This window comes from Larus michahellis, chromosome 2, assembly GCF_964199755.1.
Source record: "Larus michahellis chromosome 2, bLarMic1.1, whole genome shotgun sequence".
In the NCBI taxonomy this organism is placed as follows: domain Eukaryota; kingdom Metazoa; phylum Chordata; class Aves; order Charadriiformes; family Laridae; genus Larus; species Larus michahellis.
In genome coordinates, this window is record NC_133897.1 from 4166237 (window position 1) to 4183654 (window position 17418).

The following is a 17418-nucleotide window of genomic DNA, read 5'->3' on the forward strand; positions in this document are numbered from 1 at the left end:
GAGACATTCTATGCTTCTATGGCCAATTCTTCATTTACATTCAGAAGACTCATTTTGAGCAGGAAGAGGAAAGATTTAGACCAGATGACCTCCTGAAGTCCTTTTCCAGTTTTAATTACTGTGTGATTAAAAATACTTCTAGGAGTACCTCTCCAGTTTCCTCACAACTTGACCCAATTTTCCATAGTTTATAGAATTGTAAAGGTATAATACCTTTACACAGCACTTATAATACAGAACGCTTTTTATCTTCAGAATAGTTAGTCTCACTGAAGCTCTCTCTCCAGGAATGCAAATAAAAATCAATTGCAAGCGAGAATAAAAAGTATCCAGCACCCTAGCAAACATCAGAAGTTACTAAAGACTAACTCAGAAATAACACATCAGTGGCCAAACTCATTGCTAACGGCCTGAGTCAATTATTAAGGTAAAAATGTGGTAAAAAATACAAAAAACAACCACCACAGCACTCGAGAGGAGTGTTCGTGTGGGAGAGGTAAGCCTTACCTGGTTCCCGGTTGATTTCTATCTCGAAGAAGCACTGGGGCCGGTCCTGCACCCCCATGGCGGCGGGCAGCCCGGCGGCCCCTCGCCACCTGGACACAAAGAAGAGGCGCCTTGGGTGGGAAGCGGCCCGGCCCCGCCAGATCCCGCCCCTCGGCCGCCCTTCCCTCCCTCATTCCCTCCCTCCCTCCCTTCACACCGAGGGGTAAAACGACACCGGGCGGCGGGGCTGTGAGAGCTGGCGGGGCTCCCTGAGTGGGCGGCGGGGCCGTGAGGGGCTCCGAGGCTCCGTGAGGGGGCGGCGGAGCCACGAGGGCTAGCGGGGCTCCGTCAGGGGGTCGTCGGGGCCGCGAGGGGCGGCGGGGCTCCGTGGAGGGACTGGCGGAGCTCCGTGAGGCGTCCGGCGGGGAAAATTCACCCCGAGGAGAATTTTTTCCTCTCGCAAACAGCCGATATGGAGGAGGGGAGAGGAAGGATGAGCCCTCCCCCTCCCTTAACGCTGTCGGCCCGGCCCGGCCCACCCTCTCCCCACGGCCTCACCTGGCAGCTCCGGTGCTTTGTTCCCTCGCCGCGTTCCCCTCACCCTCCCCCCGCCCCTGCCAGGCAGGCGCCGGCAACCCCGAACGCCATTAACCGACGGACTCCATGGCCCCTCCGCCCGCCCCGCTCCGCCCCGCCCCGGCGCGGTGCCGCCTCCCGCCGCCGCGGCCCGCCCCCGCCGCCCGCCTGGCGCTGTATGGGGCGGACGAGGGGGAGCGGGAGGAGGTTCGTCTCGGGGCCAGTGGCTCCGCTCCCTCCAGAGGGGCGAGCTTCCCCCGTCCACTTTGCTGCGGAGGAGGAAGGTGCTTTATAGAATAAATAACACGGTGAATGCCCGTAGCGGGGCATCCCCCCTCACCGCCCTCTGTCCGTGCTGGGCTCTGGAGCTGAGCGAACCCCCCCGCCCCCGGGCTTCACACCTTTATTTTGAGGACACTGAATGGTTTTCCAGAGATATCTCTCCCTCTGAAGGGAAAAGATTTTTGCGAGCACAAAAAATCCCCCCTCAGAAGATTTTATATGTGGAAATGTTTGCCGCAATGCGTTCGTCAAGGCTGTGGTGGGACTACTGGTTCTCCTTCAGCCACTCCGAGGGCCAGCCTGGGGTGATCCTGTGCCTTGCTCGGCCTCAGCCCGGTATAAATTTACCCAGCCGTGTCATGTAAACCTAAGAAATTCTAGTTATTACAGCAGGCCATAGGTTATTTTTCCTGAGTTTGGGATGTTGGCCCATCCCAGAGTGTGGAAGTGGTAACTGTGAACTGTCAAACTGTTCAGGAAGGAGTATTAAATCTATAAATCCTCAGCCTACGACATCTTTCAGGCCAAGTTACTTCACTCCAAGCATGTCCAGCAGCTTAAAACAGCTTTTCATGTAGCCCCTTCATATTAATTTAATTTATGTAATTACTCCTGTAACAGTAACTTTGTTCTCATCGGTACAGAGATGGGTTTTCTGGGAAGGTGGAGGAAGGCAGCACCTCTAGAATGGTTGTCCTGGTTTGAGGGACACAGGATTAATTTCTCTTTCAGTAATTTTACTGTTCAGTAAGCTCTCTTCTAATGCTTGGGAAAACCGCATTTTTAGAAGACTCTAGTGTCTGAATTTGTGAAAATACTTACTTTATAGCCAGCTACGGTGTGTGGGTTTCAAGGTCTCAGTATTTTCGAGTTAGCCAGGTGGGGGGATGAGAAGGAAGGAGACCCAGGCACTTCACCCAAGCTGCCAACAGGATTATTTCATACCATGAACGTCACATCCAATATAAATTAGAAAGTTTGCTGAGGAGTTCTCTCTCTTTCCCTTGATGGCTGTGATCCTGAGACCTCCTTGCCCCGGTGCTGGACCCCTGAGCCCTTCTCTTCCTCCCAAAGCTGCAGTGTCCAACATTTGCTGTCCCCTGCTGGGAGTGCACAGCTTCCTACTGGTATAATTGGCTGGGTATAATCCTTTTATATTGGTATCAGGATCAATATTGGTTCTTTGGTGTTATTAATGTTAATTATTTAGTATTATTCTATTAAATCTGTTTATATTTCAACCCCTGGGTTTCCTTGTTTTTTCCTGATTCCCCTTCCTGGGTGGAGAGGAGTCATTGGGTGACAGAATAATTGTCTAAACAACAATAAATTGTTGTAGGTTCCTCAAACCATAACAATAGCATACACCCTGAATACATTGTGCCATCCATACAGCCTTTATGTAGTCTCCAGCTAAACCACAGCCTCACCACTTGGTGCAAAAAAATGTCTTTTATTAGTTCCAGAAAGAAGTTTTGTCACTTTCCGCGCTGTAAGGACACTCTTTTAAGTCCTCACCTCCCAAGAAGCAAACTGTTTCCGAATGCTTTCCAAAAGTTGTACAAACCAGAACTCATTGCAGTAATTTTACCTGGCATCAGCGTCTGTGGTTATGTCCTTGTCTGAGGAGAAATTCAGAGGTCTTAATGTTTAAAAAAATGTGCTGAGAATGAAGAGTAGCGATACTGAAATCAAAGGATATTTTAGATGTTAGGAATGCAGCAAAGTGGGATTGTTTTAGATGTAATTAATCTATAGCTTTAATGGCTGCTGTCTCTGTAGTATTTGAGCATCTCATGAAGTTTTAACCGCCAGATTCTGTCATTCCTTATTATGTCTAATAACACGTGATTGTCCCTAAGGAAGCCTGTCTTTGGAGTCGTCACATAGGTTTGCTGGTCCTTTGGGGATAGTCGCATGACAAGATATCACACACAATGTGAAAAAAAAGTAGCAGAGTCTGGCCCTAAATTATTTACCTGTAAAATGCTCTTATAAAGTAGAAGGGTATTACTTGCCTTGCTTTAAAATGGTAACCTGAGAAACAAAGCTACTGAGAAATTGAGTTACAGTAGGTCCACAGGAATTCCTTTCCAAAATTAAAATTTGAAGACACATCTCCTTGATTTCCTTAATCTTCCCAAACAATAAATATTGTATGTTTGGGTTTTTACGGTTTTGGGCTTTTTTTTTTCCCCTGAGATGAAATGAACTATTAATTCCCTTTTACCTGCAGTCTCTTGCGTTTCTGTTTTCAGAACATGAAATTGCTAAAGGCAGATGAGCAAAGAAATAGGCATAAGTCTCAAAAAAGATATGGAGATGTGCTACTTGCTCTTCATGCAAGTAGCAAAGATTGTGAGCAATAAATAAAAAGAAGTTAATTTCAAGCCCTGATTATTTTAATAAAGAAGCAAACTAGAAAGAAGTTCTGATCCCCTGGGAGATAAGCTCTCAAGATCATCTCTAGGACTACAGCTGATAAATATGCAGCTTGGTGGAAGAAAGACATACCCTCAGAAAAATGTTTCCCAAGCACTTCTGAGGCCGGTCTTTGGAACCATGAAACATTTAGTTACAAATGAAGAATTTGCCTTGTGTTCCTATCTGGGAACTGCTGCAGATGCCCTTCTGGTAACATCCTGAGCCCATTGAAACCAGTGACAAAGCCTCCATTGATTTCAGCGCCTATGGATGTAGGCTGTTTGAGGGGGATTCAGGTCTGTATGGCAAAGCAGTATAGTTACGAATAATTGCTTCTGTATAATGATAAGCCATAAATTTGTGAAACACCCCCTTTTATAGGCTAAAATTTTCTCAGCTATGTTCCAGTCCTACAGACAACGTTTGCGTGCACCAAGATCAGCGGACCCAACTTTATTTTCTACCTAAAATCAACTTCTTAGTGGTACGTTTTATGCATAAGAATTCAGGTTGACAAATCTTGGCTGAAAGTTGCATTCTTCTCTGAGATAGAGCATGCTTGGCTACAAGACTTTGAAAAGTAGGAGGGTGCAAAAGCCGCTGTTGAGCAGTTATGCAACCTACACGCACATTAGGGTAAAATGGTGTAAATTGGGACACAGTCTTTATTTTCCAAAGTGTCTTTGATTGCCCTGATAATTCCTAGTCTACCTGTGGCCATGAAAGCTCGAACTAACCAGCTTTTGTTTTTTCTTTATAGAGGGTTTTCCTTTTTTTTTTTATTTTTTTTCAAAATCCATACACAGAACCTGAGTCTGAAGTCGAAAACAAGTTTTATTTATGAGCGACTTGTTGTTGGTCAGTTCTTTCTTATGCTATTTTAGATGTTGCCATTGCAGTTACATTTTATTTGTCAACTCCAATACCATACAGGGCCTAGCGTCTGAAAAACCTGTGGTCTGCTCCTTGCGTGCTGAATATTTCCTTACCTAATTTGTGATTTGCACTCACATTACTTAGATAAGGAGGAGAAGGAATTTTCAATGTAGCTTTTCATTATCTGGGACGTTTCAGTTTGGGGGGGTGGTGCTCAAAATACTTCTGTGAGACGGATTCATGGCTGCTTATTCCAGATCTCGCTCTGTAGCGCTCTGCGCAGATCCTGATCTGGTGCGAATGGATGCGAAGTGTTGACACCAGGAGAAGAAGTGACTCAGAGCTGTTCACGAGGGTCACCGAAGTTTTGAACATTGAGGGATGGTGGAGAAAAGAACCAGAAAATTCCACAGTTAAATTTAAAAACTTGTGTTACTGAGGAACAGACGAGCACCTGAAGTGTTTCCTTCAATCATTCAGGCATGCAAAACCATTTCTTTGGTATTTTTTTTAGAATAAATATTGCAGACCGGAATAACTGAAAAAGGTCTTTAATTATGAAAAGCCTCGCTGCTGAGCAAACAAGAAGTTAAAAGTGAAAAGCTGACAGGCAGTTACCTGTTAAGCAAACTTAAACACTGAAAAGGTGCTTAATTAAAAAATACCCATGTCAGCATTTGAGAGAGGAGTTTAGAGTGTTAAAGGGAAGTAAATGGCTTGGGATAAGCAATAAAATCTGTTAGCTTCAGGCTGCTGATCGGAATCCACACCGTGGCAGTAACATCTGACATTTTTCCCCACATTGAATGCCAAGACGTTGAAGATCTGTGCACGGCCAGCAAAAAGCTCCTGCCCACGTTACCAAAAACGTGAAAACTCCGGGCTTTTATGGAGCTTTGGAAGCAGTTAACGGTTCCTATTTTGACAGGACTGAGTAAATTGGGAACGAAAGGACATGGAGAGGAGAATGTTCCAAGTACAGCAGGAGATTTGGGGGTTTCGGCTGGTATCGCTAGCGCCTGCCTTTGACAGCAGCATTCCCATTTGGCACCGTGCATTAACAGCTATTCAAAGAGCCTGGGAAGGTGACGGGAGAAACCATCTGTTACCCTTCTGCTGCCCCCGGGTCCAGTGCATGAGCAGTCTGGCAAACCTGCCCATGGAAATGGAAAGCCAGATCTTTTGATGTCACTCTTTCACCGAATGTGAACATTAGGTAAAAGTAAAGAAAGATTGTATTTACTGTTATTAACATACCAGTAATGTCATTAATAACTTCATAGAGTCAGGGGCACGGAAGTAAAATAAAACCAGATTATAGCCACCCATACACTGAGCCAGCTCCAATAAATTTCCCTCTCTTCTGTTCCTTGACAAACTCTTAGGATGCTTACACAGCTGTCCCATAGCTGAAATTCATGTCTCAACCCAAACCTTTTCTCCTAGGACTTGCTTTTACCAAAAAAGAGCATTGATGTGGGGACACGCATATGCTCGGACAGGTTATAGGGATATTTGTAACCTCACACATCCAAACACTCCCTGCAGTTCTCTTCATTCACACTTCCCTTTCCCCAGGGATCTCCTGTGAACTATAACCCAATTAATACCTGAGCCATTAACGCACTTCCTAAAGGATTACCGAGCTTTCCTCCATCCTGCCCTAAAGCCTTGGGAGTGTTTCCATCCCTGGCATGAGTAGGTGGAGCCATCTGCTATCGGGCAGTAAACAGAATTTGTTAATGACTGTCGCAGCGTGACAGAAATATAAGCAAACAATTAATCCATTATGTGGTAAATTGCTTAATGGGGCAGGTTGTATTCCTGTAAGTATAGCTTCTTTAGGCACTGACACCTGTGCTTCATGTAAACTAGTATACGGGACTTTAAATGGCCAGGATGTGTGCAGGTTATTACCAGCAGCTTGCTGAGAGTAGAAATAAAGTCAGGCAGTTGCTGGGAGGCAGGTCGGGTTTGGGAGAGTGGAAGTCTCCTCCTCTGGCTGCCTGTGCTCTCCCCGGATAAACAAACAGCTTCAGCCGCTCCGGCTGATCTGGCGTAAATCTCAACAGCACCAAGATCTCATCCAAAAAACATTCAAAAGCAAATGCTGTCAAGAAGCCTCAATATGAGTGAGTTCAGAAGCTGGAACATCGTTTAATGTAGTTTTCTATATCATTCTTCCAACTGCTCCAGACTGACTCCTGCCTCTGCAATCTTCCCATCTACCTACCTGCTTATTTTCTCCCCTTCATTACTATCTGAGTTCTCCCCAAATAATTTTACAAAAATATCTCCATTTCGCTTTTCTTTCACTGCTTGTAGAGAAAGAGGCGGATGATTTTATATTGCCTTAACAAATAAATGCCAGATATCTGACGTGTGGATTGTGTAGGTCTCAAGATCACATGTGGCCTGATCCAAACACCAACGCAATTAATATTTTTTTCATTTACTTCAGGGGATTAAAACTCAGGACTATTGAAAGAAAATGATGTCTTGCTAGTAATCAAAACTATTCTTTATCCAAAGGATGAAGCCTACTTTATATCTGACTTGATTTACCCATTCAATAATACTTAAATTAGGTCAAAAAAAAGAGATTCTTTTATAATTAACTGGTGAAACTTGGTGCCACAGGAAAGCACAGAGGTTAATGCTAGGATGTCTGTTTCTGCATGTGGAGTCTTGTGTGGAAACCAGTGAGTGGGCCACGCTGCATAACAGCAACACAAGCGAGTTTCTACCCTCACAATAAAATTAGACTGTTTGTGTTACCGTGTTCTTGCAATCTTCCATCTGTTTATCTCCGCCTGTTGTCTCTTGTATTAAATTATGAGCTCTTGGAATGAATGAGACGAAGGTCTTTTGGTAGGTACTTTGACAACCTATATCGGTTTTATGTCAGTGAAAGAAATAAGACAATTTTGCCTAAAAGGCTACCCTTATTCATAAGTGACACTGAGGTAGGGCTTAGAAATAAAAAACGGTAGTGAACAAGTAGGAAGGAAAAATCACACATATTGCTGAAGGCAGCTAACCGACCCTGTAAGAAGCTTGGTATGAAACGTAATATCCCCAGGATCAATCTGATTCAAACTAATATTTAATTAATAGCTTTTTGCGGGGAAAATGGCATGATGACTCCTTTCCCCTAAGTTTTTACTTTCTTTCTTTCTTTTTTTCTCTAAAGTTTAATTTACCTTTTTACCTCTGCATTAAAGATGTATAAACCCCAGCCCAGCGTTCTCACTAAGCACCATCTGAGAACACCCTGTTACGCAGCACAATGTGCTTGAAAAGCTTGAAACGGAGTCAGCTCGGGTACTTCAGAGCTTGTTAGTTTGAGGTCAGACAGACTGGACGTTTCTGCACCATGGTGGCCAGCACTGTGGATCGCAGGAGGGTTTGTTAATTCCGCTGCGATGCCGACAGCCAGCAGAGGTTCAGGGGACCATGGAGCAGAGACATCAAAGTAGCTCCACAGACCAGCCTACCACCAGCAGAGATTCATCGGAGACAATTTGCTGTGCTGAGCCAGAAATGACTTCACGTAGAGCTGGTGGGACACCTTGTCACCGTTCTCCCAAAGTTCCCGTTTCCAGGAGTGTGACATGTGGCACAGAGATGCTTGAGCTGGTTCCAGGCAAAAGCAGCTGAGCTCTGGCAGGGCTTTACTAGCCCAGGCTCAGCACTGTTTCAAGGCAGCTGCGTTGCTGCGAGACCCAAATTGGCCTCAGAACAAGTACAGCTCCATTTGTATGCACTGCTGGTCCTGAAACAGTAAATCAGATCGAAGCCAAGCTGACTCCGCACAAAGCCATCTCAGGTACATCTAAATCCAGACAGCCGGCTGTGCTTTAAAAATAAAGAATTCAAGTCACTACGCAAAGGTAACTGGGTGAAATGTAGTGGCCCCCGTGAGCTGGGAGGTCAGACTAATTGATAGAGCACTTTGTTCTGGTGTTAAAGCTGTGAATCTGCAGCTGAGGTTTCAAAGCAGAGTGATGATAATAGCGAGGAGAGTGCCAAGAAGGAAAAAATCTGAGTGGTTGGCAGAGCCGTGGCTGCAGCGAGGCGGGTAATTCTCCACAGATCAAAGTAGGCAGAAGGGAACCTCAGCCTGCCCCTGAAACGGAGGGCAGAGTTTGCCGGACACACAGAAATTCTGGCTGGTGGATACGGGCAGAATCATTGAGATGAGGAAGAGGAACGGATTCCTTCAGGGAGTTCCCGCAAAGAAGTGGGAGGTTTCTATAGGAGGAACGTGCTGGGGAATGAAGGATTGCCAGAAGTCCTCGACTGGCACAGCGGGTTTAGAGAACAGTATTAATAAAAAATGCAGTGCCTCCTGGTAACAGCGCTAGTAATAACTGTCAAGATTAATGTTAACATTGATATAAATAAAGCTATATGCAATTATGATCAGCTAAGGTCAGGAAGAGATTATTTTTCTGGCTTGAACAATTAAGCGCATTGTGTGCACTTACAGACAGGGGAGGTTGGAAGGGGAGGATGTATATTGTCTTCTGAAACATTCAACCCTGACCACTGTCAGAGACAGGATACTGCATCGATCTGTTTGGGAACAACAGTTTCTCTTTTCTGCAACAAGCACAAAATATTTGTGCTGGGGGTTCAGAAGCTTTGGCCTCACTTAATTTGATACGAAAAGTTCTTGGTGGACAGAGATATATAAAGGTGCCAGTGTGATCAAGTGAGAATCTTGTTTATGCCGCGGCAGAGAAAGTTTGTCTTATGATAAGGCAGGAGCTTAAAATAAAACCTGAATGTAAGCATATAAATGAAATGATTTGGTATTTACTTTAGACTGCAAATTCTAGCTCCCAAAATATAAATAAAATGGCTTGCTATTTACTCTAGCTCCTACTTGAAATGCAGGCCAGGATGCCATAGGTTTGCAGCACGCTAATAATTGCAGATATACCATCAATTGTGCTGGCATATTCGTTTAATGGATCACAATTGTTGCTATAAACAAATGGTAATTGCTTGGGATTTAAAATATACTGTAATTGCACTTTTAACGTCGAACTTTTGTGATATAAAGACGGTAATTGCGTCACCTTTCAGTTCGATTGGTTTAAAATATGGGGGCAAGGGCAGTTTCGCAATGAAGACCAAGAAAAATAGGAGAATGTTTCAAGACAGGGAGCAGCCAGCCTCCAGTCCTGCTCCCCTTACAGCGCACCACAAAACTTCCCTCCCACTGCAAGAAATTAGGACTGGCCACATAAAAAACCACAAAGAGATTTCCAAAATGGAGTCTTCAAGTTTCTGCTATAACCAAAGTGGATTTGCTTGCAGGGGGGGAAAAAAAGAGACAAGGAGAAGGCCTCGTCCTTCTCCTGATGCCAAGTTTGCACAACGGGAGTATGGGGGAGGCTGCCAACCCCATCCCACTCCATGGCTCCAGTTTGCAGCCAAGTCTCCCCGAGCACGATCCTTTCCATTGCTCAGCCCAGGTTTTATGTGAGTAAATAGCCTTTGTCCTCTACCCGTTGTTCGGATACATTTAAATATCCATCCTTCTAACTTTATGCACTGAACTGAACTCTCATCTCATGTAAGGTTCCCTAAAACAAGTGAACCCACCTATTGACTCTCCACCTTTCACAGTCCCAACCTCCCACCACTTCTGCTCTACCTGTGGCACTTGTCTGAGCCTGAACAGACCAACAAAACCAGCAGAAAACTGCCCCAACCAAAAAAAAAAAAAATGGAAAAAAAAAACCCAAACCAAACCCACAAACCTTCAGGAATTTCATAAAACTTCACCTACAGGTGCATCATGTAGGTTAAGTAGGATGAACCTGAACCACAGAGGTGTCATCTAGGCAAGGTATCCTGTACCTGCAGCTTGGCAAAGGTATCCTGATCGACTTGTGTGCGTCGGTCAGTCAAAGGAAGAGAATTTTTTTCTGGTTTGATGGAGGATTATAGATCAGCTGGGAAATCACTTGTGTTACATTCTACTGCACCCTGTTAGTTTTAGTCCTGGTGCTCAAATCTGTCAAGTATTTATCTGGGGTAACCGCCTGGCCTTCGTGAGAGTAATAATGAATAACTAAGCTTTTTACTGTCACAATAATAATGAAGCATTTATGGTGACTTAAGGAACAGAATAAGAGAAAATCCAGCCATGCAGCCATTGCTGCCAGTTAGCGTCTAACTGGACAGTCAGATATGGAAGTGTTAATGTATCAGGGTAAGTGAAGGAGTGATATTATCACACAGTGTCTATAAACGTAAATCAAGATCAATAAAAACACTGGCTGCACACATTCAGCCTCAGATTCTGAGGGTGGATTCAGAGGCTTTAAGACTATAAAACTTAATTTCCTGATCGCCTGTACCTTTAGCATCCTACGGGTATATCCTAAAAATGCTTCAATATCTTCCTGTGCCGGTGGTTGCATTGAATTCCTGAAAGTATGTACATGTATTCTAGGAGAAGAAACACTTAACTGCATCAAGGATGAAGTAGAAAAGAGCAAAAAAAGACTTTACGAGCAAAAAACCCTCTAACTCAAAATGATTTACTTAATGTTCAATTTATAATGGAAAGCCACAAAAAAAAAAAAATCTATAAATCTAGTTGTTACAAGCTCATCTAGAAACAGCTATAAACCTGTGTTCCTGGACTGTTAGGTCTTGGCTGCACTAGAAAATGTTTCTTCCACATTCCGTAAAGTTGAGCTTCAGTGCTCCTGGCCAACATCTGCCGAGCTGGCCAAATTGAGGTCCACACAGTAGAAAAAAGTGTTTTGAATATAATTTCTGACCCAAGCATTGGATACACTGAGGTCTGGTTAAAATATATGAGGCAAGGAAAATCATCAGAAAACTTCATTAGAGGGGATGTAATCACATCTCCATGGGCACGTTTCCTCGCGCGGGCCCTTCTGGCGTGGACAAGACGTGGCTGAGTCAAATTCTCCTGGCACTATAAATGTAAGCAAACTGCGTCCCCTAATTCTCAGGTGAAAACAATTCATTTCTGGAAAGAAAACCATGTCTCTGCCTTCATTGTCTTCCTATTTTCCCCTCTGCCAGAGCACTACATCAATCATTTTCCTTCGCTAAAGGCAACCTGTGCTGTTGACTTGTCTCAAACAGTTGTAGGATGAACTTGCTGTCAGAAAACACCTGCTGATGCTTGGCTTGACTAAACTGTCACCGACCCACCGCACAAACTCACTCACACCCTCTCTCTACACCATGTTTTCATTTTCTTGCTTATCAGGAAACAAAGGGAAAAGCCATAAAAATAATGAGCATGTAAGCAACACTGCCGGGGAAGAAACAGCTTAGAGGAAGAGCAGTGAAAAATCATACACAGTGGAGAAAGTCTCCTGAGATAAATGCGAAGATTTAGGGCAGCCTGACAGTAATTGCAGTGTTTGCAAAAGTCAGCGTGCTTGCACCGCGTTATTTACAGCAAACAACGTGCTCAGTCAACACAGCCCATTCTCTGCTCCTGAGGCTGGCGATTTTCTTTTTTGTTGTTGTTCTCTCCCTATTCAATCAGATTTTCCAAATAATTTTCCCGATGCTTTGGCCTCTCATTTGGAGTTTTATAGGCTGTTGCAGGCACTGTTCGTATTTGATGTTCTAAAACTGAGAGACAAATTAGTTAATTTGGATTAGTCATAACAGGAGTGACACGGATGGATAAGCTTTACCCAAGAAGGCAGGTTTCTAGGACAAACAATATTTATGAGCAGAGGCATCATTTGCTGAAGGCAGTGAAATGCGGTCTCTTTGAAGGAAGACAGAGAAAACAAAATTGAAACCACTTCTGAGCCTGGCTCCTTGACTTCTGAGATTTGTATAATTGCGAGTGCATCATCATTATCTCCATTCTTCCCTGCTTCATTCCCACCAAATATCCTCCAGTTTGGCCAGTATGTGTCTTGCAGCATGCAAGTGATAGGTGGGTATCACTCTTGATCAGCAAGGGTCTTCACTGAGGCAGAAGGAAGATGTGAAAGTTTCATTCTATGTTCATATTCAGATTTTGGGCTGCAGAAGCAAGTTTTGGCAGAAAAATACAGTGAAATATCAATGTGGAATAACAGTACTTTTGTTGGAAATCAAGAGATCAGTATAGTTTCTGTACTCAAGTGATTTTTTTTCCCAAGAAAATCCACTTATGAGTGGTTGAACCTGTGTTATCTCATTGTTCAGGGCATATTTCTCATGCATTCTTTTGTGTGTCTTTATTAAGACAAGTCGCTCCGTCAACCTGATGCACGGCTGCTCCTTTTTCCCACCAGCAAAGGCAGCGGATGACACACCTCCTGCTGCACCACTCCCAGTGTACATCTGTGATACCATCATCTCCAGATGCTCATCTCCTGAGTCCAGCCCCAAATAATCCTAAAATTGAATTAAAGTCTAGCAGATTTTTAAAGTAAGGAGGTCGAAGTGCTTTTCTTTTATACTTTTAAGGATTCATATTTTTGCTCTACTCTCCCATTGTGAGATCTAGAAATTACCTTCGTTTTAGAAAGCAAGATGGGATTTCCCCAGGTTTCTCATTAATCCAGATTTTTGAACCTTAAAATCTCATATATTTCAGAGGTCACGGTAATATTGATGAACATGATAACGGTTTTCAAAATAAGCTAAGTAAGCTCTTTTATCCTCTCTAAATACCAGATGAAGAACAGTCTAATTTTCAGACCACCTCTCATGTAACTGGAAAGGAGAGGAAAAATCAAATGGCTGTTTCATGGACTTCCTGATAAGGACTGCCTGGGATTGAGGTTTTATGGACTGGAATGGATTGGGCTGTGTGGACAACACACAAACTGGGACAAGGGCTTGGCTGGAAAGGGCTGCTGCTGGAAGGAAGGCAGTGTCTTCACCTCTCATCCCTGAAACTCCCATAAACTCTGCCGGGGGATGTACGTGTATGCAATGTAGCTCCCTAAATACATTGTATTAGCCCTCATGGTAAAGTACACTCATGCTCCAGGGACACTCAGAAGCTGCTATTTTCTCTGTCTCATCAGTGAAGGCCTGTAGGTACCTGCAAATGGATGTGTGCCCAAAACCTGTAGGTGTGCTTGGGACAGGTTTAACCTAGCTAAGCAGGGGACGACGGTAAAGTTTGGCGGCACAGCCTTTCGGTGCGATTCGGCAACTGGAGAATACACCCAGAGTCCCTGGTGGGCTTCTGTCATACATACCAAAGGCAACAATCCTTTCTTCCCAGGGGAAATTAAAGCTGTGATAGAAGATACACACTTCACCTATGCATGTTGCAATCCAGCCTCTAATTGCCATGAAGCCACACTCCAGGTATGCACCAAATGCCCCAACATGCTCTGAACACTGTGTATCTGGTGACCTGTGCTATTTGGCAGGAGGAAGAGATTACATTTCATAGAATTGTAGAATCATTGAGGTTGGAAAAGACCTTTCAAATCATCCAGTCCAACCATTAACCTACCACTGCCAAGTCCACCACTAAACCATGTCCCTCAGCACCACATCAACACCTCTTTTAAATATCTCCAGCGGTGGTCACACCACCGCTTCCCTGGGCAGCCTGTTCCAATGCTTAATAACCCTTTTGGTGTGAAAATTTTTCCTAATATCCATCCTAAACCTCCCCCGGTACAACTTGAGGCCGTTTCCTTTTATCCTCTTGCCTGTTACTTGGGAGGAGAGTCCGACCCCCACCTGGCTACACCCTCCTTTCAGGTAGTTGTAGAGAGCGAGAAGGTCTCCCCTCAGCCTCCTCTCCTCCAGGCTGAACAACCCCAGCTCCCTCAGCCGCTCCTCACAAGACTTGTGCTCCAGACCCCTCACCAGCTCCGTTGCCCGTCTCTGGACCCACTCCAGCACCTCAATGTGTTTCTTGTAGTGAGGGGCCCAAAACTGCACACGGTGTTCAAGGTGGGGCCTCACCAGTCCCAAGTACAGGGGGGACGGTCACTGCCCCAGTCCTGCTGGCCGCATTATTCCTGATATTTGGAAGCGTGGCATCCCTCAGGACTGAACGCAGACCCATGAGCATGAAGCAGAAGTGGCGTGTGCAGTAACACCACTGCCACTCTCCCGCTGGCGGTGCAGGGTGCACTACATCACGTAGTATCAGTGTAGGTGCCACAGTCCCTCCTCCTGTGTTAAACCTCTCCCTAGGATTCATTAAAGAGTGGCATGTAAGAAGGGATGTTAGCTCTGATGTTCCTGACTTGAATTCCCCTTGTAATTATAACTGGCCCCTTTTGATATGTTTCTTTTTTTTAATTTGCACTTTGCCGTTCCTGTGTATTCAGCATGACTGTGCTACAAGCAGGGTGTATTTATGTGGTGGATGATGTTGTTTCTCCAAAGGGCTAATCCTAGGGATCCTCAGGGGGAAAAGGTTCTTTGAACATTATAAAACTGCATACTTGCCTACTGCTAATTAGGCAAATATAACCTCCATCTGAATCTTCTTGGGGACTAGGAAGAAGAAAAACACCCTGAAAGCAGGTAGGGAAGGGTTAACGAATGCAAGGCAGGCTGTGAAATATTCTTTCTGGCTCGGAGATGGGAGGCAAAAGCGCTCATCAAGCACAGAGACTCTTTATCTGCTATCTGACAGTGCCACCGGGGACAGCGAGATGCCTGCAAACCAAGGTCATTGCCTCCCTCTTTGAAGTAATGCATTCCTACTTACTGGCACAGAAGTAAAAGCTGGACCTCCAGCACGGCCAAACCCATCGAGTGACACAAGTCAGGGCAAAAAAAAGCGTGGAAAAAAAGCAGAAGTATCAGCACCAAAATCCTCAGAACTGAGAGCTAAAAGGGACAAGGAAATTATCCAATCTGACCTCACTTGTGGTTGGATTTTTTTCCCCAATTACTTCTCCATAGAGTCTGATAACTTGTCACTTGACCTAAAAGTCAGTAACCTACAAATGGTAGGTAAATGAAGACTCCCCCTTTTTGAGTTGGGAATCAGAGGAGAAAATTAAATATTGAGGATCAAATACTGAAAAGAATTATGCACGTACTTACCCAATGGACTGGATGGACATATCCAAACCGGTAAACAGGGCCAGACACTGGTGTGAACACTTGTCCGTGGCTGTCTGTGCTGTTCAGTTGTTGGCATTGCTCTTTGTTGTGTTGTTGGCTTCTGTTGACTGACCCGGGCATGGTCTGAGAAGGTCATGGGCCAAGAGCACTTCCTCACCAGCAGAAGGAAGAAGCCACCCTGTCCTGGGCAGGCAGAACAGGAGCAGAGTTCAGCTGTATAAACAGGGGTCCTGACATGGCATTTGATCTCGGGTCAGAGGATGAGCCCTGACCTTCTTTATTTACAGGTATAGATATAATCAGTTAGCTTATTTGTGAGCCAAAAAAATGCCCGACCTTCTAAACTACCTCCTGTCAATGCTTTTTAGATGTCACAGCGTCGCCTGAGGAGGAGGAGCAATGAGGGCTCTCCAGGGGAAGAACTGTCATAACATTTATCCAGAGCTGCGTGTCCTGTTAGGTCCCAAGAAATAGCAAAGCTCTCCAATATCAAGTGGATGCCATCTTTTAAAGTCTGAAGATGCTGTGACTTACAACGAAGGGGGAGAGGGAACAGAGAGAGGGAGGCTCTGGGTTAAGGAACGCAAAGCTGCAATCAGCTCCCTTACAGCCTCCACTAAGTCCTTGTCAGCTTGAGAGGCTCCCAGACCAGTGTCTGGTCTTAAATGTTAATATAGCGTGATAAGAGGATGTAAAGAACAAGAGGAGGCTTTCATCAGGGTCTTGCATGCACCACTAAGCTCTACAACCTCCCCCCTTCCCCTCAAGAAGGGGCTTTAGCTGCCTGTGCTGGAGGAAGCTCTGATAACGCTGCAGCCATAGCCTTGGCTAAGCCTGTTCTGACATGAGTGTGTGTGAGGAGCTGCTGTGAGAAGACCCACGTGAGGTCTCCTTCATGTGTTTCAGGAGCTGCATTTCAGCTTGCACCCTTGCCTGATTGAGGTTTGAGGTTTGTCCATGCCCTGCCTCGTACCTTGCTGACCCTGGCCTGCTGACTTGGCTTCCTTGTTGCTACGGTCTTCTCTGGCATCTGCTGGGCTCTTGGGTGGACTTGGTCACTCTCACTGGATCTGCTCTGCTCTATTTGCTGTGGAACCAAGCCCACGCTGGGAGGCTGCAGCCACCCTCAGCTCTTGGTTATCCTTCTGCTGTAAAGCAGATGCACTCCACAGTTCCTGGGTGACCTCCAAGCCCTGCAGAGGACTCTGGTCAGCCTACAGAGGTAGGTCTTGACCTTGCAGGCTTCTCTGACACCTCTGCAGCCACAATGGTCCCTATCCCTCAAGACCTGAACTGCTTAATGGGGACTGGGCAAGGCTATGGTCTTCACTGGTCAGATGCAACTAATCTTGGCCACCTATTTAGCAGATTTTAGTTGTTCAATGAAAATAATGTCCCAGATCTCTGTGATTGTGTCATGCGCTATACCGAGTGTCAAAGCCCCATACTAAAGGATCCTGAAAATGGTCACTGCTCCGGGTCATTTTCTGGGGGTACCACAACCTATATGGCTGTGGCTAAGGCTGGAGCCCCACCTCGCACTACCCCTTACTATCACCCCGTTGGGTGGGTGCACCACCCAAACTGCTGCTCCGGTGGACCTGGGGCGTCCTGTAATTCTGTTGCCTGAGTTTGCCAACAAAGCCTTGATATCTACCCAGTTCTGAGCCACCCCGATGACTGCCACTGCTCTCGGTGAGAGGAGCACCCAAA

The 17418-nt window shown here is 45.2% G+C and overlaps 1 protein-coding gene across 9 annotated transcripts in view; it reads right to left on the bottom strand.

Annotated features, from left to right (window-relative positions):
• Positions 1-1189, bottom strand: part of NKTR (natural killer cell triggering receptor) — a 40563-nt gene extending 39374 nt beyond the window's left edge. For 7 of the 9 annotated variants that reach the window (XM_074573969.1, XM_074573967.1, XM_074573962.1 and 4 more), the window contains exons 1-2: positions 1045-1189; positions 508-596 (exon numbers count right to left, since the gene is read on the bottom strand). In XM_074573969.1, coding sequence (XP_074430070.1) covers positions 508-565 — 58 coding nt within the window. In that variant the 5' untranslated portion in view covers positions 566-596; positions 1045-1189. The remainder of the gene's footprint in view (positions 1-507; positions 597-1044) is intronic. The other 2 variants (XM_074573965.1, XM_074573964.1) reach the window with 1 other exon arrangement.
• Positions 1190-17418: the final 16229 nt, after the last annotated feature.